Raw genomic sequence first — 21,466 nt, 5'->3', positions numbered from 1 at the left:
TGCCTCTGCCTCCCGAGTGCTGGGATTAAAGGTGTGAGCCACCACGCCTGGCTTGAGTGGTATTTTTTTTTCTAAGACTGCTCCATAAAATTTCTAGTGTGGATATGGTTAAAACAAAGGATATCACCGGGAGGCAGCAGCAGCACTCGGAAGGCAGAGGCAGGTGGATCTCAGTGAGTTCAAGGCCGGCCTGGTCTACATAGTGAGTTCCAGGACAGCTGGGGCTACAGGGAGACCCTGTCTCAAAAAGACCAAAAAAAAAGATAAATAAAAGACAAAGGATATCTGAATACATGTAAACACTGCTAACTAGCAACATGTGCAAAATATATAAATTGCTTTTTTAAAGGTTTAAAATAGAGAATGCTTTTTAAAATCAGAAATATGTTGATTTAAAAAATGTTGCTTGACAACCTATCTGCAGTTTCTGGTTGATTTAAAAAATGTTGCTTGACAACCTATCTGCAGTTTCTGGTTTTCTCATAGTGTTCTCTAGCCACAGCTCTCTAAAAATTAGAATTTTATCTAGCCAAGACAATATGGCTTGCCATAATATAAGCTAGTCATATCTAATAGTATCAACTGCTAGGTTCTGATCAACATGGGAAAAGATCTTCTAAAACCTGTGCACTTTATTGAGAAAGAATACAGCCATTCCCAAAGTCAGGGTATTGACTGAACCAGGCAGTCTACAGGTCTGTCTTAGTGAGGCGTAAAGTAAGTGTATGATAAGGAAGCAGGCGCAGTAACCACAAAGTCACACTGTTCTGTGGTGGCCTACCTAGAAGCAGAGTTGGACCGACACTAGTAACATGTACTCTGTGGCTACATCAGATGCCAGAGTGCATAAGGGGGTGAACTGCATTTACGAATGTTTTCAAGTACCCATTGTAATGGGAATATTTTGATTCTAATTCAAAACTAAAATATTATTCTTAGTAAACTATTACAGGACTTCCATTAGCTAACACACACTTTGATTAGTTGGTTCCTCTAAGTGCCAGTTAACAAAATTTCTTCATCATTGTTAGTCAGTCACCTTAATTATCTACAATGTAATTTGCCATAGTATTCATTTACAAATGTGAATTCTACAAAACCCTGTTCCAAAATTAACATTATATCTTAACATCTAAGAGAAGGTGAAAGTAAAAGAAAGCTGATATATATAAATGTGTGTGTATTTGCTTATTCTGATGGTTGGTATAATTATTAGTGATTTAAGTTGGCACCTTTGTAAACTTGTAGGGAAGAATGAAGAGTTAAGAGTATACTTTACAAAATTCAAAGATGACTTCAGAGCTGTGGCCTGTGTCCAAGTTCCTTCAGCCGCAAGGGCTGCTGACAGGATCCTTCCCACCTGTGGCAGCTCCAGCTCCTCCTGGGCTGTGTGCCCCGCCTGCCTGTGGGCTGCATTCAGAGTCAGTCTTCAGCTGGGCCTTCTCCATGGTAGATGGGCCGTCCACAGTCCCAGGTACCACTTGGCCAGAAACAGACTTGGCAGACTGGCTGTGTTCTAGCAGGGTGCTTTCTCCTGGGGTTCTAATAATTGCTTTGAGGTCTGTATTCACAATGGCTGATTTATGCTATAAAATACAGAATTACACTTTTAACTATCTGACATAACGTAAAAGATTAATCACCAAATTCTTATACAAATCTATTGTAGCAAGCTCCAAACATTTAAAAATCTTGGCTCTAGTGCTAGATCATAATTATTTAAGTACCAGGCCTCAGAACAATACGTGGAGGAACAGGCACACTTGAGAGTATCACAGGTGGTCTATTGATGCTTACAAGGGGTCACCAGTATTCCTAACTCTTCTGCCTGGGGAGAATGAATCATTCCACAAATATTTATTGAACATGTATTATGCCAGGTACTGGAGATACAATAGGAACGAAACACAAAAACTGTTCCCACAGAAACTTACACGAGTTTGGGAGAGAATCAAACAGCAAACAAGAGTATGACATATCTGAATTAAGGGGTACACAGAAAAACAAAGGGGATGCTGGAAGTGGGGTAAGATCAGACTGCAATTTAAATTACGATGCTGTGAGTAAAGCCTCAGGGTATAAAGGTGAACAACTTCCTAGACAGTGAACAACCAAAAGGCTCTTGAGTCCAAGGAACAGTCAGATGCCCTTGTCACCAAGGTAGAGCGAGCAGGGAGGAGAGTAGGAGATGACCAGTGAGGTGGTAGATAGGGGACAGGGCAGGTGAGGGACACCCCTGGGCCACTCTGGTAAATGCCTTTCCCTCCAATAAGTTGGAAATCATTGGAAAGTTTTGGGAATGAGTGGCAGGTGATCAGTAACCTGGAAAGAGCAGCCTCAGCTTCTCTAGAAAGATGCATTTATAAAAGAATCCAGAGCAAAAGGTCTATTTCTTGCACTTAGAACTTTCTTAAAGGTTTATAATTGCAACTCACACATTGCCAAACGCCAATGCCAATTCCTTTTTCAAACAGAAATGGAAATGCCCCTTTTAAAAACCAATAGTGGAGCTGGGCATTGTGGTGGTACACATGCCTTTAATCCAAGTATGCAAGAGGCAGAGGCAGGAGGATCTTTGTGAGATTGAGGCCAGCCTGGTTTATATAGTGAGTCCCACACCAGTTGGGGCTATAAGGAAACCCTGTCAAAAAAAAAAAAAAAAAAACCAATTTGGGGATTTAGCTCAGTGGTAGAGATTAGAGCACTTGCCTAGCAAGCCTAAGGCCCTGGGTTCAGTCCTCAGCTCAAAAAAAAAAAAAAAAACAATAATGAGCTGGGTGTGGTGGTGCATGCTTTTAAAGCTCCAGGCAGAGGCAGAGGCAGGGGCAGGTGAATCTCTGGGAGATGGAGCCTAGTCTACATAGTGAGTTCCAGGTGAGCTGGGGCTACAGGGAGACCCTGTCTTTTAAAGATTAAAACTTGGGGCTGGAGAGATGGCTCAGCAGTTAAGAGCACTGACTGCTCTTGCAGAAGACTCAGGTTTGAATCCCAGCACCAATGTGGCAGCTAACAACCTTCCCTAACTTCATTTCCAGGGCATCCAATGCCCTCTTTTGTCTTCCACGGGCATTGCACAACACAAATGCACTGGCATACATGCACACAATACATGGATACACATAAAAAAATAAAGCAAAAAAAATTTAAGACCAAAACAAACAAGCAAACGAAAACCAACACTAAAGCTATGGAATGTAGCTCAGCTACAGGATGCCTGCCTAGCATGTGTGACTCTGGGTTCAATCCCTAGGACTGCCAATAAATATTTAGAAATACCTATCAATAGTGAAGAACTCATTACAGGTAAAAAGCCCAGTCCACCCAACCATGCTATCAAAGACTTTCTTCTATAGGAATCCTATTAATAGACAGGAAGGCCAAGCTCCTCCCCAAGATCCCCCTCTATGAAGGCTGAGCCTTCAGAGCTCTACTGCTAGTCCCCTAGTGCTCCAGGCCCTCAGTGAGGCCTTCTCTCTGATCTTGTTAAAGGCAGACAATTTAGGTCATTTATTAGCTTCCTGTGAACTGTCATATGAAATAACCTCTATTGTTAAAAATGAAAAAATGCAGCTAAATGGTGTTTGACATAAAAAGTCAATCTCATTTTATTTCTGAGGAAGTTGGACTAACCTGACCAAAAAGGAGGAGAGAGGATGACTATCACAGTGACACAACTAACAAAGGATAAAAGAATAAAAACTATCAAAAGCTCTGTAAGAAGCATTTGGGCCTAGGATGAATGGGCAGCAAAATAAACAGTTGCTGACTTACACTGGGTACCACTTCTGGATGCTCTCGTGCCTCTGTGTCTGGTAAATCAAATGCCCGGAGCACTTCAGGGCTCTTGTTGCCAGTCTGAAATGTCGAACCAGCGTCTCTCTTTCTCAAAACATCTCTTTTACACTCAAGTGTTCTGTCATAAGGGTCTTGCTCAATGGAACGAGTCTGGCCACTGTAATAAAAATCTGCATCACCTGCTCCGCCATGAAGTCTATAGTCAATTTCCTTCTGCCGTCTTCGATCACCTGGCTCAAGCGCCCGAGGAGGATCTCTCTCAGGACCACCTAAATGTCTGAGCATGTGAACTGATTTTCCAGCACCATAGCAGAAGCTCTGTAAGGAAAAGAAAGACATTTTCCTGAGGATTTAGTGACTGACATATAACAACGTTATGAGCTTTTTTATTCAGGATGCTAACAAAATTTTCAAATAGTATTTGCAGTTGTAAAAATGTTATTTTCACTTTTTAATTAAAAACCTCTTAAGACTGTATTGGACAGAGTAGCCAATAATATTTACTAAATAACTATTAAGTAAAGGTTTCAATCAGCTCAACACACTTTGAGTATATAACAAGGCAAGGCTGAAGCCTAGAAATTTAATAGAAAGGTCAACTGCCTGATAATTGCTCATGCTTCTATATTGATATTCATTACCTAAGGCAAATGCTGAAAATCATTCAACCACTGACTCCTGTCGTCAGTCACACAGCAAGACAAAACCAAAAGAGGAACAACTTCACAGGGCATAAAGCACTGTAATTCTCTGTCCCTAGGGTAACATTACCATAGTACAACTAAGTTCTTCACTGTTTGATTTATACAGCAAGTGCTTTGTGGGGGAGGTCCTGGCTAAAAATCAACAACAAAATGCTGAAGAGAGCATGAGAGAATGATGAGTAATATTTTTATTTATTATTTTAATTTTATGTGTACAAGTGTATTGCCTGCACATATGTAAGTGCACCCATGTCGTGCAAAGCCCGAAAAGGCCAGAAGAGGGTGTTGGATTCCCTGGAACTGGAGTTACAGATGGTTAGCCACCATGTGGGTGCTGGGAACCAAACCCAGGTCCTCTGGAAGAACAGCAAGTGTTCTTAACCACTGAGCCATCTCTCCAGCCCCTCAAGTAATATTCTTTTTTTTTTTTTAAACTCTTAATTTTTGTTTTTATTTTATGTGTATGTGTGTATTGCCTGCATGTAGGTTAGTGCACCCACCATTGTGCAATGCCCATGGAGGACAGAAGTGGCCATAGGATCTCCTGGAACTGGAGTTCCAGACAGTTGTTAGCTGCCATATAGGTGCTGGGATTCGAACCCGGGTCTTCTGCAAGAACACTGTTCTTAACCGCTGAGCCATCTCTCCAGCCCCCTCAAGTAATATTCTTAATCAGTGTCCACTCTTGGAGGCCCCAGACTGCTGCTCAGTACCCACCCCCACTCCTCCCCTACCCATCTCTGTTCTGTTTAACCTAACTTCCCTTCTCAGTGCTGCAGAACTCAGACTGGAATAAGAAGGCCTATTTTCTTCAAAGAGGAAATAACCAACTAATTTCCCATGTATTCACTAAGTTTAAAAAACAAATTAGGGGCCGGAGAGATGGCTCAGCGGTTAAGAACACTGACTGCTCTTGCACAGGACCCGGGTTCAATTCCCAGCACCTACATGGCGGCTACGAATCGTCCTTAACTCCAGTTCTAGGGGAATCTGAAGCCCTCTTCTGACCTCCGAGGCACTACACGACATGGGTACACTCACGTACATACAGGCAATACACTCATACACATAAAAACTAAAAATTAAAAAACAAAAATTCTTTTCTAAATCATTGCTATGATACCTACAAACAAAAGAACTACTTGTAATCAGAATAGGTGTATACACATGAATAAATCTCAATTAACAATTACTTTATACCTGAGCATGATGCTCTTAGTCTAATTTGATTTACATCAAAGAAGTCTGATAATTGTAGAAGTGCCTTTTTAAATCTTATCGCATCCAGTAATGCTAGTATACTCACCAGGACAGCCAATGCCATAATCACCAAGACAGGAATCTGAAGTAACACAGGGATCTCCTTCATGAGCGCTTTAATAAATTCACCCGTTCCTTTTCCAACGTGCTTCAATGGCTCTGTTACAAAGTTAGTGAATGTAACTGCCAGTGCCTAAAACAAAGATCAAACCTGCTTAACATTTTCTTCAAGGACTAAGACACACAGAAACAAAGGCTTGAACTCTCTAGCCTCCCACCTCTGCCCCCCACGTCCCAGGATTACAGGTGTGTGCCATGACACCCACTGATATGTCACTTTAAATATGAAAATCATGGTATAAGTGAAGTATCTTTTTCTAGGACAAAGGTTTATTATTAGTAAAGCAAACCTCAAAAAGCACTATCAATCTTTTATAAATACAAGGAATTTTTCACACACTGTAAGTTTTACAAAATATATTCTATACCTTTGTTGGTGGAACCAACCAAATAGGGTTGACTAATAAGAGCTCATAGTACTTTTGGCATTGGTCGTCCTTCATAGTCCATGTACTTCTAAGCCATTCTATTTAGAAAACAGACAAAACACTGAATCAAAAAAGGTTGCATTTCTTTCTTTCACAAATAAGATATTTTCATTTTGACCATCCTTGCCCCACCCTTTTGAATGTTTTACTTTTTTTTTTGGTCTTTTTGAGACAGGGTCTCTCTGTAGCCCTAGCTGTCCTAGAACTCACTATGTAGACCAGACTGGCCTTGAACTCACAGAGATCCGCCTGCCTCTGCCTCTGCTGGGATTAAAGGTGTGTGCCACCACTCCCAGCATGTTTTACATTTTAAGTAGACTCTTGGTAATGTTAGATTTTTCATGTCTTGTCCAAAATCATATTTTCAAAATCTTAGACAAATCTTCTGGATACAAAAAATGCTTATAAAGATTTCCAAAAGGTAATTACAAAAAGGTTTTAATTTTTTATTTATTATTTTTATTTTATGAGTGTATTGCCTGCGCGTATGTAAGGTGCACCTGTGTTGTGCAATGCCCATGAAGGCCAGAAGAGGGTGTCAGATCTCCTGGAAATGGAGTTACAGCTGGTGTCAGCCACCATGTAGATGCTGAGGAACTGAACCTGGGTCCTCTGGCAGGTAGCCAGTGCTCTTAACAGCTAAACCATCTTTCCAGCCCCTACAAGCCGTTCTTTATACACAGATGAACACAAGTAAAACTGAAGAAATCTGAATGAGACTAGTGAGTTGGTTAATATCCTCCTGGCTCTGATAGTGCACTATCATAGTTGTAAAGGTGTTACAATTGGGGGAAATACCTACAAATCTATAATTATCTCAATTTTATTTTTAAAAGTTCTGACAAAAGAGAACAGAGTATTCTCCCAATTTTTCTAAACTAGTCTTCTGCACATTCGGAAACTAGCCTGCACTAGAAAAGACATGTCTCCTGAAGTCAATAACCCAAACTCAATTGGTTTAGCTTTCAAAACAACAACAAAAAAGTTAATTCTGAGGCCGGGCATGGTGGTACACACCTTTAGTTCTAGCACTTGGGAGGCAGAGGCAGGCAGATCTTTTTGAGTTTGAGGCCAGCCTGGTCTACGTTGCAAGTTCTAGGCCAGCTGGGACTACAGGGAGATCCTGTCTCGAAAAGAAAAAAAAAAAACAAACAAAAAAAACATTAATTCTGGACCTACTTGTAAAAATCTCCTGAAAATCTATTCTCTGTCAGTCATTACAGACTCAACATTTATAAAGTGCCTTTGAACATTAAACCATTTGAGTGCTAGACACAGTTGCAAGTAGCAACACTATTGAGAATTTTTACACAATCTGGAAAGATAAAAAACAAACACTTCATTAAAAAAAAAAAACTATGAGTATTAGGGCTGGAGAGATGGCTCAGCGGTTAAGAGCACTGACTATTCTTGCAGAGGACCGGGGTTTGAGTCCTAGCACCCACATGGCAGCTATGAGCCATCCTTAACTCAGTTCCAGGAGAATCCGATGCCCTCTTCTGATCTCCGTGGCACTGCATGACACAGTGTACACATATACATACATTCAAGCAATGCACTTGTACAAATAAAAATAAATATTTTTTTAAAAACTACAGTATTCTGTCAACTAAGAAAATTAAAACTAAGATGGGTATTAATTTACATATCCATTCACTCACTTTTAGAAAACTTCTGCTAGAAAATGCAAGGACTAAGTAAAGAAGGGAGCCTCGGATCCCTTAGTATAATGGAGGACTGACATCAGAATCAGCACACACATCTGCTGTCTCTTCCCTGTGACTTCAGGTGAGTTCAGTGAGTAACAAATTTTAAACTTATCTTGTAGGTTGTTTTGTTTGGTTGGTTTGGCTTGGCTTTTTGGCAGTACAAGGGGATCAAACTTGGGGAATTTCATATGGTGGGCAAGTACTCTACCACTGAGTTACATCCCCAGCCTTTTTTATTTTGGGACAGTCTTGTAAAATTGTTGAGCTGAGCTCAAGTTTATGATCTTGCCTCAGCCTCTTAAGCAGCTGGCTATGATGCCACCCTCCTCACTCCCACCCACTTCATATTCTTCACATGTTAAAGATTCAGCCGTGGAGAGCTCTTCTGGCATTTCATCATTTTGTGATTAAAGGTGTCTTTCTGGTTCTCAGAAATTCTATTTACAAGCTGGGCATGGTGGTGCACACCTTTAATCACAGCACTCTGGAGGCAGAGGCAGGCGGATCTCTGTGAGTTCAAGGCCAGCCTGTTCTACATAGTGAGTTCCAGGACAGCTGGGGCTACAGGGAGACCGTCTCAAAAAGACCAAAAAAAAAAAATTCTATTTACAGTAATGATGAATGAAAAAATATCTTACCCCAGAGACTTCCAGTCCAATCCATTTTCTCAACACACACATTGCTGACTTGCTCCATCTTGGCAATGTTGGCCTGATGCTGAGCAAAGGCTAGCTGAGCAACAAAGAAAGGGACCATGAAGGAATGCTGACAGTGAAGGCTCTGCTTACACATCCACCAAACCTCACTTCAAAGTTGTCTTTACCATTTATCCAGGCATGAGTTTCAAATTTTTTTAACTAGGGGCTGGAGATATGGCTCAGTGGTTAAGACCACTGTTCTGGCAGAAGACCTGGGTTCAAATCCCAGCATCCACATGGTGGCTAACAACTGTCTGTAACTCCAGTTCCAGGGAATCTGCTGACCTCTTCTGTCCTCTACAGATACTGCACAACAAGGATGCACTTACATGCAGGCATAACACTCATGCACATAAAAATAAAAGTTTTTTAAATTTTTTAAAAACTAAAAAAAAAAAAAAACCCAAACACAAAACACTACATTATTTTTAAAGACAAGTTGTTTTCAGCTCACAGAAAAGTTTTTTTTTTCTTGGTTTTCTGAGAAAAAGTCTCATATAGCCCAGATTGGCCTCACTATGTAGTTGAAGATAACCCTAAACTCCTGATCCTCCTGCTGCCAGCTCCCAAGTGTTGAAATTACAGGTGTGCATTACCACACGCGGCCAGAAAAGCAGACTTAATGAAAAAACAAAAATAAAAACTAACCCAAACCAACCAACCAAACAAAAAACAGCTAAAGAACTAACTACAATAGCCCCTTGCCATCTTTGTACATAATTATGATGAAGGAAAATATTCTAAAAAATATTATTTTTGGAAGTGGACAGTAAAACCCTATTGCTGAAGAAACTGCATGATGTGAGCTCAGGAGAGGGAGAAATCAAGCTTGGACTAAGCTGGAAACTCCCTGCCACTGGATGGGTGGCTTTCATAGTGCCAGAAGGTGATATGCAGATGGCTGGAAGAGACCTGTCCCCTATAATTCTGCTCAATAACAGACCCCTAGTGCTACACTATCAATATGCCAAACAAGATGTTCCTGCTGGTGCAATAGTGGCGTGTCTAGTGCATGTACAACCAGGAAATTTTCAATTAGACCAGACCAATCCCCTGTGGCAGGGAAGGATACAGGCCCCAGCGGGGAAGCCACCGAAATTGTTTTGTTAGACAGATGTGATGCACCTGCTAAAGTACCATCCAAGCATTTGTGTTGACACCCATAGGTTAAGTTATAGCAGCCATTGTTAGATACTCTTGCTTCTTACTGTTTATGTTTTTATAGTAGACAGAATCCCACTGAAATGAGCCAACAGATGATGCAGAGACCCGAAAGTTCAGTGCCTTGACACAATAAGAGGAAGATCATCCACACCTATCACCCCCTCCAAGGCTCAGGGGCTTTTGAGGAAGAGGTTGGCAAAAAGAATGAAAGAGCTGGAGGAAGAGGTGGAGTGTTACCTGGAAGTGTCCTTTGACCACCATGCCAGCAAGCTATAGTCACACCCCCTTCCCACACTTATCAAGAAATCAATGAGGGAGTCCGTTACCCCTCCCACCCAATCAATCGACCTTAGCTGCATGTGGGGGAGGGGCTAAGGATATATAAGCCAAGAATGCCACAAGGCACCTCTCTTGCCATTTTGTGCTGCTTTTGGGAAGCCACAGGATCTATACTTGAGTGTGGACTTTCCAGCACAGCCATAAATGGGGAGGGGCACCCACTCTTCTGTAAATAAATCCCCACCCTATACTCTGTTAGCAAGCCCAATAAACTTGTTCAGATTTTCCAAAAATAAAATAAATTAAAAAATAAAAGAAAAAAAGTATTCAAATGTTTCTGCTGTGCCCAAAAATATAAACAACATTTCAAGTTCTTTTCTAGTTCATGATAACATGGTGTTTTGCTCTGGATGGGCTTTATCAAATGATTAATGGAAAGATAATATAGTAGGTCCTCAATATCTCAATTCTGCATCCAACCACATGAAACTGCTAGGTATTAAATGTATATAGACTTTGATTCCTCAACAACTATTTACACAACACTGACACTGTATTAGGTATAAAAAGTGATCCCAGAGATGATTTGAAGTATATGACAGGGTTTTCAAAACTTATATGCAAGCACTACATATCATATAGAAGGGTTTAAGCATATGTAGATTTTGGTATCTATGCAGAGGGGGAATTCCAGAACCAAGCCTCTTCAGAAATGTAGTGACAGTTATACAGCTTTTATAAACCAAATTCTGAGGAGAAATCACTGAGGCAATAACACTCAACCAAGAAACTTTCCTTCCACCCAGAACCTATGTATTTAATGTGTAAGTGATTTGTTTTAGATATCACAAAAATCAAAGGAAAAAATAAAGGAACTATTACAATTCAATTAGATAAACCCACTGAAGATCCTTGAGTCACCCTTGTCAGGAAGACCTAAATTAAAATTTCCCTTAATGCTATACTATTCTAATGAAAACAAAATATTTTAATTTAAATTTCTACCAGTTAAACTGTAGGCATTTTACTTTTATGTGTATGAGTATATTACCTGCATGTATGTAAGTGCACCCCTGTCATGCAATGCCCAAGGAGGTTAGAAGGTGTCAGATCTCCTGGAACTGGAGTTATGAACAGTTGTTAGTCATCATGTGTGCTGGGAATCAAACCTGGGTCCTCTGCAAGAGCAGTCAGTGCTCTTAACTGCTGTGCCATCTCTCCAGCCCCCGCTGTAAGCATTTTTAAGATAATTAAAACTTAGAAAAAAAATTAGAAAAAAAAGATCCCTTAAAAATGTCAGTAGTGGGGCTGGAGAGACAGCTCAGCAGTTAAGAGCATTGGCTGCTCTTGCAGAGGACCTGGGTTCAATTCCCAGTACCCACAGAGGACCTGGGTTCGATTCCCAGCACCCACATGGCGGCTAACAGCTGTCCATAACTCCAGTTCCAGGGGATCTGACGCCATCTTCTGACCTCCTGGGGCACTGCATGACACAGGTGCACCTGCCTACATGCAGGCATTACACTCATACACATAACATTAAAATAATAAAATATTTTTTAAATGTCAGTAGTGATTAGTCACTGGTAATATAACTATAGATAAGTTTTAAAAATTAATTGATCAAGCCAGGCATGGTGGCACACACCTTTAATCCCAGCACTCAGGAGGCAGAGGCAGGTGGATCTCTGTGAGTTCAAGGCCAGCCTGGTCTACATAGTGAGTTCCAGGACAGCTGGGGCTACAGGGAGACCTGTCTCAAAAAAGACCAAAAAAAAAAAAAAAATTAATTGATCTGTATCTTTCTGTTTTCTAAATTCTTTACAATGATCATACCTATCTTTTGTATTCAAAAAGCCTAAGTTTTAAAGATACGATTTTCTATCATTATTTTGGTGTCATTTTGAACAAAGAACAAAAGGCCATCCCCAAATGAGTTTTGCAACATGTCCAATTAGCTCTGCTGACTTGTTTTTCTAGAGGCTAGCCCAGGGTGTAGAAATTATACATGTGCCTTTCCTTAGTAACTGATCAAGGACCCCCAAATCACATATGGCCAACAATTACCAATTTAATTATTCCTAGTGTTGGCCACATCTAATCACTGCCTTCAACCACATCTGAAGCAAGATTTCTGTAGACTCCTGTTATTATTAATTTTTTTGGTCTTTTTTGAGATTGGGTCTCTCTGTAGCCCCAGCAGGCCTGGAACTCACTATGTAAACCAGGCTGGCCTTGAACTCAGAGATCCACCTGCCTCTGCCTCCAAATGCTGGACTCAAAAGTGTGCGCAACCACACCTGGCATGAATTTAATTTTTTTTAATTAATTTTTTTTTTTGGTCTTTTTTGAGACAGGGTCTCCCTGTAGCCCCAGCTGACCTGGAACTTGCTATATAGACCAGGCTGGCCGCGAACTCACAGAGATCTGCCTGCCTCTGCCTCCCAAGTGCTGGGATTAAAGGTGTGCGCCACCATGCCCGGCAATTTTTTTTTTAATTTATTTATTATTTTTATTTATGTGTATGCATGTATTGCCTGCATGTAGGTAAGTGCACCTGTGTCGTGCAATGCCTGTGGAGGTCAGAATAGGCTGTCGGATCCCCTGGGACTGGAGTTACAGACAGTTAGCTGGTTAAGAACCAGTGTTCTTAACCACTGAGCCATCACTTCTGAAAAAAAAAATCACTTATTTAATACCTTATATAGATATATCCAATTCCATCCCAAACTGAAGAGAAAACTGATGATAAAAACACGTTTCATCTGGGTATACCAGCGAACATGTGTCCACAGCTCAGTAGCTACCAATACCACAATGCACAGCAGACACAAGAGGACCTGAGAAACAGAAGTGGAAATCAGAGTGGTTGTCAAGCTGTCTTCCCACTGAAAAGCAACAAGGGTCAGTAAAGACAGAAGAACTCAACTCAAGGACAGGAGAGACAGCTAGGAGAGACTCGCCACCAAGCTTGTCAACTGGAGTTTGATCCTCAGGATCCACATGGTGGAAAGGAAAGAGAGGACCAACTCCTCAAGCTGTCTTCTGACCTGTGCATACACACATACGCATGCACATACCCACACCCACAAATAAACATACTTTTTAAAAAGCTTTAAAAAATGATTCAAGTACACAAAATTATTTGTATAATTTCACTTCTTATTCATCACTGTAATGAGTGATGAATACAGGGATTTGGGTTTTTGGTTTTTTTGTTTTTTTTTAAAGTCTTTTTGAGACAGGGTCTTCCTGTAGCCACAGGCTGGCCTGAAACTCCTTATGTAGACCAAGCTGGCCTTGATCTCACAGAGATCCACCTGCCTCTGCCTCCCGAGTGCTGGGAATACAGGTTCTTAACTATGGTGTCATTTTGAAAGTATTCTTTGAAAGGGAAACTTAACCATGTCACCCTCATGTCATCTTACCATCAACATATTATATGGATCCACTCCAAAGGAATCTTCAAATCGCCACTTCCATGCTTCAAAATCATGACGTTTAAAATTAATTAAAATATCACTTAGTGCCTCATCCAAGGCTCCTGGTTTCCATTCTTCTCCACTGAGGAACTTCTGTATCTCTAATAAGGTCTGTCTTTTAAGAATAATCTCAGCATCATAATGCATATCAACTTTGTTTTCATCAGGCTGCATATTTACCAAAAGACAAACAAAAGAAAAAACGTTTAACGATTATACTAGTTAATAAAACATTAAAACCAATTTGGGCCACAGACAGTGGTAACACACCTGCAACCCTATCACTCGAGAGGCTAATGCAGAGAACTGTAAGTTCAAGGTCAGTCTGGGCCACATACTGAAATCCTGTCTCAAAAAAATTTTATTTAAGAGGGGAAAAAAGCTAATTTGAAACTAAATATAATAATGTGTAAATAATTCTGGTACCACCACCACAAAAATTAATTAGTTTGCAATATTTCGTAAGTACAATATGCACTTGTCTTCAAAGGCTAACATGAAAACCAAGTACATGTGAAAAACAAAAAAACTGTAGAACTCCATGTAAGAAAGGTACTGTAAACGTCAGTAAAGTGGTTGATTCTCACTATGTGAAGTATATAGGTTCTACAAAGCCACCTCAAACACCACCTTGGGCAACTGCTGCAGCACATTCCACAGAGAACACAGGTGCCTATGAATCCCTAAGGCTAATATTTTTTTCAATTGATCAATATATAATTTTGTTTCTGTAATACCTTATTACATATTACTGATTCATTACAATGGAACACAGCCAACAGTTCTATAATCCATGCCTGGATGAAGCTTAATTTACTTGTATTTTTTTCTATAAGGCACATCTTAGGTTTCTTGCACTTTAGGGACAAAAGGCAGGACTTCACACTTGGGAGACATTTTATTTACTTTTTAAAATTTTTGTGTGTTGAGACTGAAGAGATGGCCCAATGGTTAAAAGCACTGGCTGCTCTTGCAGAGGACCTAGGTTTGATTCCCAGCACCCACATGGCAGCTAACAACTGTCTCTAACTCCAGCTCCAGGGGATCCAGGTCCTCTTCTGACCCCCTAAGGCACTGCACAACACAGGTACACTTACACACATGCAGACAATACACTTGTACACATAAAATAAAAATAAAAATAAAATTTCATGTGTATGACTGTTTTGCCTGAATGTTAGTGAATCACGTGTGTGCAAATCCATGGAGGCCAAAAGTGGATGTTAGCTACCCTGGAACTGGAATTACAGAGTGGTTAGCTACCATATAGATGCTGGGAACTGAACACAGGTCCTCTAAAAGAGCATCCAGTGGGGCTGGAGAGATGGCTCAGCGGTTAAGAATACTGGCTGTTCTTAGAGAAGACTGGCTGTTCTTCGAATCCCAGCACCCACATGGCAGCTAACCACTGTCCATAACTCCAGGTCCAGGGGATCTGACAGCCTCTTCTGTCCTCCACGGGCATTGCACAACACGAGTACACTTCCTACATGTGGGCAATACACACACACACATAAAATAAAATATTTAAAACAATATTTTAAGAGGATCCAGTGCTCTTAACTGCTGAGCCATCTCTCCAGTTCCTTAAGAGACACTACATTTTTTTAAAATTTAATTATTTTTATTTTTTTATGTGTATGTGTGTATTGCCTGCAAATATGTAAGTACACCCATGTCATGCAATGCCCACAGAAGATGGAAGAGGCTGTTGGATCCCCTGGAACTGGAGTTATGGACAGTTGTTAGCTGCCATGTTCTGGGATTCAAACCCAAGTCTTCTGCAAGAACAGTCAGTGTTCTTAACTGCTGAGCCATCTCTCCGACCCCTCCTTGGGAGACATTTTAAATAATGAAATTACCCCTCCCTCAGTGTGAAAAATGTAGCACTAAATAGGTCACACTGAACAGCAGGAAAAGATAACAAGGGTTTGCAGAATTAGAGATGAAACAAGACAGAGTCTGTTCCACCTTGCCTAGGACCCAGAGCATCAGGCAACTCTAACTTTTGCCACTCTGCACATGTCAGAAAATGACCACAGAAACACCTCTGCTGAGATGGCTCCGGTGGCAAAGTGCTTGCTGTGCAAGCATAAGGACCCAAGTTCAGATCGCTAGTACCCACATTCAAACCACAAAACTTTAAAATATGAATTCAAAAAACCCACCAAGTACTGAGTTTGAAGTAACAAATTTTAGTGAACAGGTAAGTTCATAAACACTGAAAGTGCAAAGAATGAGGGCAGACTGTGCATCTTGATTACTCAATTTATGAGTTTCTATTTGCCAATAAAATTTTCAGATAGTGTAAAATTTGTAATAGTTCAAGTAAGAAAAATAAAAATTATTTAAAAATATAAACGGGTTTTGGTTTCCTTGAAATATAAAATATCTCTTTATATATATGCATATATATATATGTAAAATCTTTTTGAGACAGGGTCTCTCTGTAGCCACAGGCTGGCCTGAACTCACTCTGTTGATCAGGCTGGCCTTGAACTCACAGATATCCTCCTGCCTCTGCCTCCTGAGTGCTGGGACTAAAGGCGTGCACCACACACCCAACATAATTTGGATTTTAGTTTGATTTTTTGAGTCTTACTGTATAGCCCAAAGTGGCCTCAAACAAATGACCCTCCTGCTTCAACCTCCTGAGCACTGGGATTATAGGTATGTGCCAGCATATCCAGGTTCTATAGTTTGGATTTGAATGTCTCCCAAAGGTCCATGTACTAAGTGTTTAGTGCCCAGGGTAGCTCTCCAGGGATGTGGTTGAACCTTAGGTGGGACTTAGTCGGAAGAAGTCTGGGTATGCCACTGAGGAGTTGTGGGACAATAGCCACTTCCTCCTTCCCAGCCATGAAGCAAACTTTTTGTTCCAGCCATTAGTATCCAACATGCCTACCAGAGACTCAAATCAACAGCCCATCCAATCTTAGACTGGAACTTCCAAAACTATGAACCCAAACAAAACCCACCCTCTTTGAGACAGGGACTCATGTATCCCAGACTGAGTATGAACTTGCTATGTAGTCAAGGATTAGTTTGAACAAATCCTCCTCCTTCTACCTCCTGAATGCTGAGATTACAGGCATGCACACCCATAGCCAGTTTATAGGGTGCTAGGGACTGAACCCAAGGCTTCATGTGTGATGGGCAACACTACTAACTGAGCTCCTTCTCTTTTTATATTATCTCAGATATTTTGTATAGTGACAGAAAGCTGCTCAATACTATAAGAAAATTCCTGTTCTCACTTCAACAGCACATATACCAAAACTGGAATAACAGAGATTAGTGAGGCCCTTCCAAAAAGACAGCAGGCAAATTCATGAATCATTCCTTATTTTTACTCTAACTATACTGCATAAGCCAATCTAATAAATCCTCTTTTAATGTGAGAAGTCCTTTTTCTTTTACAAGGGTAAGATAATAAAAAGTGAATACAAATAAAAATATGACATATTATAAATCACCAGAAAGCATAAAAAAGCAGTGTTAGCATCTTTTAAAACAAGAAATGAAATTATTTCTAAGAGTCTCCATCTTTATTATTGTCTGGCTCTGTCTGTTTTCTCATCTAGGCTCTGTTCTACTCTACTTTAGACACAGCAGCAAAACTTAGATTAAATGAGATGTACAAGCCAGGTACAGGGGCACATGCCTGTAATCTTAGCTACTTGGGAGGCTGAGGCAAAGGAATTCAAGCCCAAATCCAGCTTGAGCATCTTAACAAGATTCAGTCAAAAAATCTTTAAAAGACCATATGTTGTGGCACAAGCCTATAATCCTAGTACTTGGGAGGTAGAGGCAGGGAGATCAGATGTTCAAGGACAACCTCAACTATGTAGTGAGTTCAAGGGCAGTCTGAGATACATGCGACTGTGTCACCAAACAAACAAAAATTAGAAGTGATACAAATGAGAATATCTGCTTTTTTTTTTTTTGAGACAGGGTTTCCCTGTAGCCTCAGCTGGCCTGAAACTCACTATGTAGACCAGGATAGCCTCGAACTCAAAGAGATCTGCCTGCCTCTGGCTCCCAAGTGCTGGGATTAAAGGAAGGCATGTGCTACCACTCCCGGCTCAAGAATACCTGCTTTTACAGGTCTCACATAGGTGTTTTTATTATATTACAATATTCATTCAATACTCCTTTTCCTTTTAACTACTTCTTATTGAACCAGGAGAGAGACTGACATGTTTGGTCAACCTGTCCTGTGATGACAACCTTCATTTTAAGTTATCTGCTTGTGACCTGCTTCAAAGGTAGCTGGAGCTCATGGCCAGAGCAAAACAAAAAGCCTGGCCTCCAATCTGAGGCCTAGGACCCACCAGAATAGTCTAGTGACATACACAGTAAGGAAAAAATAGTTCATGTACTTAAAAATGAGTTCTATATATTACTTCTCAGTCTTTTGGCTAAGAGCAAGTATAAAAATAAGCTTTATAAGTACAGTGTAGGATATAAATTATGTTTTCTTAATGTTTTGACTCCCCAAACCAAAAAAGTGATTCTAAAAACTATGGGAAATTTGAGTTAGGATTATCTCTCAGTGGTAACACTCTTGCCTAATATATGCAAGAACATTGGTTTGTTCTCCAGTACTGCAAAAATAAATAAAAATTAAGCCTTATCATTACGAATAAATGACACTCAGTTCTAAAATGTAGCACCTACCACAATAAACAGCGAAGAGAATAACTACTTAAAACGCATTTTTCTTTCCCTCAACACAAAATGATTTTCCATTTTCTGACTAAGAAATATGGGAATGGCAGAAGATGGGTAGGACAGGCCAGGATCTCTCCCCATCCCTCACTTCCATTAGTGCTGCAACAGTGCACAGAGTGGATTAACCAAATCCTCAGCAGTTTTAAGAAAAATGAGGGTGCTCTACACTATTTGCTTCCACCAAACACCACTGTAAAGAAAGCTGGTTCCTTTAATCTTGCACAAACAGTTTTTGGGAGAAGGGTGAGGCAGCTATTTTCTATTTTTTTCTATTTTCTATTTTTTAAAGTATAAGGATTCCTTATTATTTTACTTTATTGATTAATTGACTGATATAGGCTACAGGTCTGAAACTCGAGCTCTTCCTGCCTCAGCTTCCTGAGTGCTAGGGTAACATGCTTATGCAACATGGCATGACTAACATATTATTTGAAACAAAGATGAAAATAGCTACTACAATGATTAATACACATCATCAAATACTTACAAGTCCAAGCTTGCCAGCTGCGATTAAAATCTTATTTAAATATCTCCTAAAAACAGGATTGCTTTGACTTTTATGGTCTTTCATTTTTTTCTTTTCACACTCACCAATCTGTAATCATATAATAGTCAACAGTCACCAATAAAGTTGAACAAGAAAGTCAAGTTCTGGCTTGGTAATGCTATTAAAATTATGGTAAGGAGCAGATTATCAGTTTTTGGTTTTGACCAGGTGTAGGAGTTCCTGGTAAGTGTGATTAAGGAACAGGTGAGCGAGCAAAATGAGAAGCCCTCACAAGCTCTCACTATTAGCAATAGTGATTGGGGTACATCTGGAGCTCATTGAGCACTCTGCCAGTCTCAGCTGGACACATCACTCATCCACTGGAGCTGTTCCCTGCCCATCATCCTCATCTCTTTCCCAGCTACTTCTCTACTATTGGCACTGATTAGGCTATTCTATAAGTTTCCTACTTACCTCATTCATGGTGTCATGCTGGACCATCATCAGGACAGCTGCACTTCTGCAACCCTCAATGACCGCACAAGCACCTCCCTGCCCATTACAGGCCCTTCCCATACTGCACCCAGTTGACTGCCTACATAATCAACAGAGTGGTTCCCACGGCAAACAGGAAACACACTCAAACCCTTGTATAATCTTATTACCTTTTCTATAAACCCTACTTCAGCTACATTAAAAAAAGTTGAATAAAGAAAGAATAGTTATCATGCACTAAACAATCCTTCATATCTGGAATGACTCTTATGCACTGTTAAGAGGCCATTTACTTATCTGTCTTCAGTGGCCCTGAACTATGATTGACAGGTAACAAAGAATTGAGATGAATAAAATCTATTTATAGTTTATAGTCCCACAAATAATTATAATAAATGTTATTACAAAAATGCAAAGTACTATTAGAAAAAAACAAGAAACTAAAGAAAAATTTACATATTTAACTGTATAGTAAACAGAAACATTAGAAATACAAAAATTAACAAAGACAAGATAAACAGTAACATAAAAAATATTAATTTTATGAATGAAAAAAAATCAAACCTTATGAATTAAAGAATCAAGTCTGCTCAAACATTCTGACAATTCCTCAGTATTTGACAAGTCAGGACTCACGTCATTTTTCTCTGATGTACCATATTTCACCTAAAACAAAGCAGAGATAGATTTTATTTTTTACACTTCAGTTGAAAAAACAGGTTCGAGTTAATGAAGACTAAAATTCTATCATTTTATGACTTTGCTCCTTAAATTATTCACTTGCATTAAATCACCAAAAAGTCTCAACTATACATACTAAGAACCAAAATTGAATTAGCTTACTCCTTGGTAGGTTTTACACTCAGGAGGGTGAGAAATAATTTTAGATTTAGAATGCCAGGGGGCTGGGATATAGCTCAGTGATAAAGTGCTTGTTGAGCATTGTAAGGCCCTCAGCATGGAAGAAAGGGGAAAAAAAAAAGTCTCAGGAAGATACTCTGCATGACTAATTATATACGACCCTCATAGCTCTGTGTAAATTAAAGAAAAAAAAATCAGACTATTTCCATCGTGAAACAGATAAAGTCATTTAAAAATAACTACCCAAGAGCTGGGTGTGGTGGCATATGCCTTTAATCCTAGCACTTGGGAGGCAGAGGCAGGTGAATCTCTGTGAGATCATGAGATCAAGGCCAGCCTAGTCTACATAGCAAGTTTAAGCCCACTGGGGCTACAGGGAGATCCTGTCTCAAAAGGACAAAAAATAAAAAAAACAAAACAAAACAAAAAATTACCTGAGACTTTCTCATTGTTCCTGAAGCAGCATCATAGTTAAGCATGTCTGTGGGGTCAATCCAGTCATCATCATGAGCATAACCGGTTATCAGCAACAGACATTCACAAAGGAGCAGTGAACACAGCATCCTGAATAAGGCTTAAGCAAAAATGAAGAGACAATGAACTACTTTTAAGATAAATGTTTTGTAATTAAAAACTACTTCCTTCCAGTATTAAGGTAACACTGAGGCTGGAGAGATGGCTCCGTGGTTAAGTGCACTTGCTGCTTTGTAGAGAACCTGGGTTTGGTTCCCAGCACTTACAAGGCCTTTCCCAGCTGCCTGTAATTCCAGTTCCAAGGATTCTGATGCCCTCTTCTGGCCTTTGAGGGCACCTGCACACACACGATACATACACACTCACTCAGGCTCACACATACTCAGGTTGATGACACACATACATGCAAATAAAAATAAATACATAAATCTTTTTAAAAAGACAGTACTTTCTGAATAAAGAATGTAAGAAATGTACATGAAATAAAAACAGTCAAATGGGATCAGTAGAGTGCTTGAGTAGCAGGTGCAAAGCCAATTCTCAGCACCTCAGAGATTAGGCATTGCAGTGTATGCCTGTAATCCTCACACTGGGGAGACAGAGGTAGTAGGATCAGAAGTTTAAAGCCATCTTTGGCTACATACTGACTCCGAGGCCAGCCTGGGATACATGGTAATCTTAAAAAGGAAAAAAAAAAAAAACAGTAAAATGGCATTTACACAAAATATTCATATAAGCACAACATTCTCATTGAGATGTAGGCCTTTTCCACATGG

At 40.0% G+C, this 21,466-nt stretch overlaps 1 protein-coding gene across 10 annotated transcripts in view; it reads right to left on the bottom strand.

The window, feature by feature from the left end:
- Clcc1 (chloride channel CLIC like 1) overlaps positions 1 to 21,466 on the bottom strand; it is a 31,867-nt gene that overhangs the window by 1,086 nt on the left and 9,315 nt on the right. For 7 of the 10 annotated variants that reach the window (XM_008850420.3, XM_017802540.2, XM_029554690.1 and 4 more), the window contains 10 exons: positions 20,651 to 20,790; positions 19,920 to 20,021; positions 18,861 to 18,968; positions 13,586 to 13,807; positions 12,857 to 12,997; positions 8,655 to 8,748; positions 6,248 to 6,345; positions 5,806 to 5,952; positions 3,772 to 4,113; positions 1,280 to 1,586 (listed from right to left, as the gene is read on the bottom strand). In XM_008850420.3, the coding sequence (XP_008848642.1) occupies positions 1,326 to 1,586; positions 3,772 to 4,113; positions 5,806 to 5,952; positions 6,248 to 6,345; positions 8,655 to 8,748; positions 12,857 to 12,997; positions 13,586 to 13,807; positions 18,861 to 18,968; positions 19,920 to 20,021; positions 20,651 to 20,779 (1,644 nt within the window). In that variant the 5' untranslated portion in view covers positions 20,780 to 20,790 and the 3' untranslated portion in view covers positions 1,280 to 1,325. Of the gene's footprint in view, positions 1 to 354; positions 1,587 to 3,771; positions 4,114 to 5,805; positions 5,953 to 6,247; positions 6,346 to 8,654; positions 8,749 to 12,856; positions 12,998 to 13,585; positions 13,808 to 18,860; positions 18,969 to 19,919; positions 20,022 to 20,650; positions 20,791 to 21,466 lie in introns of those variants that run through there. The other 3 variants (XM_029554696.1, XM_029554689.1, XM_029554697.1) reach the window with 3 other exon arrangements.

Source organism: Nannospalax galili, unplaced genomic scaffold (genome assembly GCF_000622305.1).
Source record: "Nannospalax galili isolate Female #2095 unplaced genomic scaffold, S.galili_v1.0 scaffold5, whole genome shotgun sequence".
NCBI lineage: Eukaryota > Metazoa > Chordata > Mammalia > Rodentia > Spalacidae > Nannospalax > Nannospalax galili.
The sequence above is the reverse complement of the archived record's forward strand: the minus strand, read 5'-3'. Positions and strand labels throughout refer to the sequence as shown.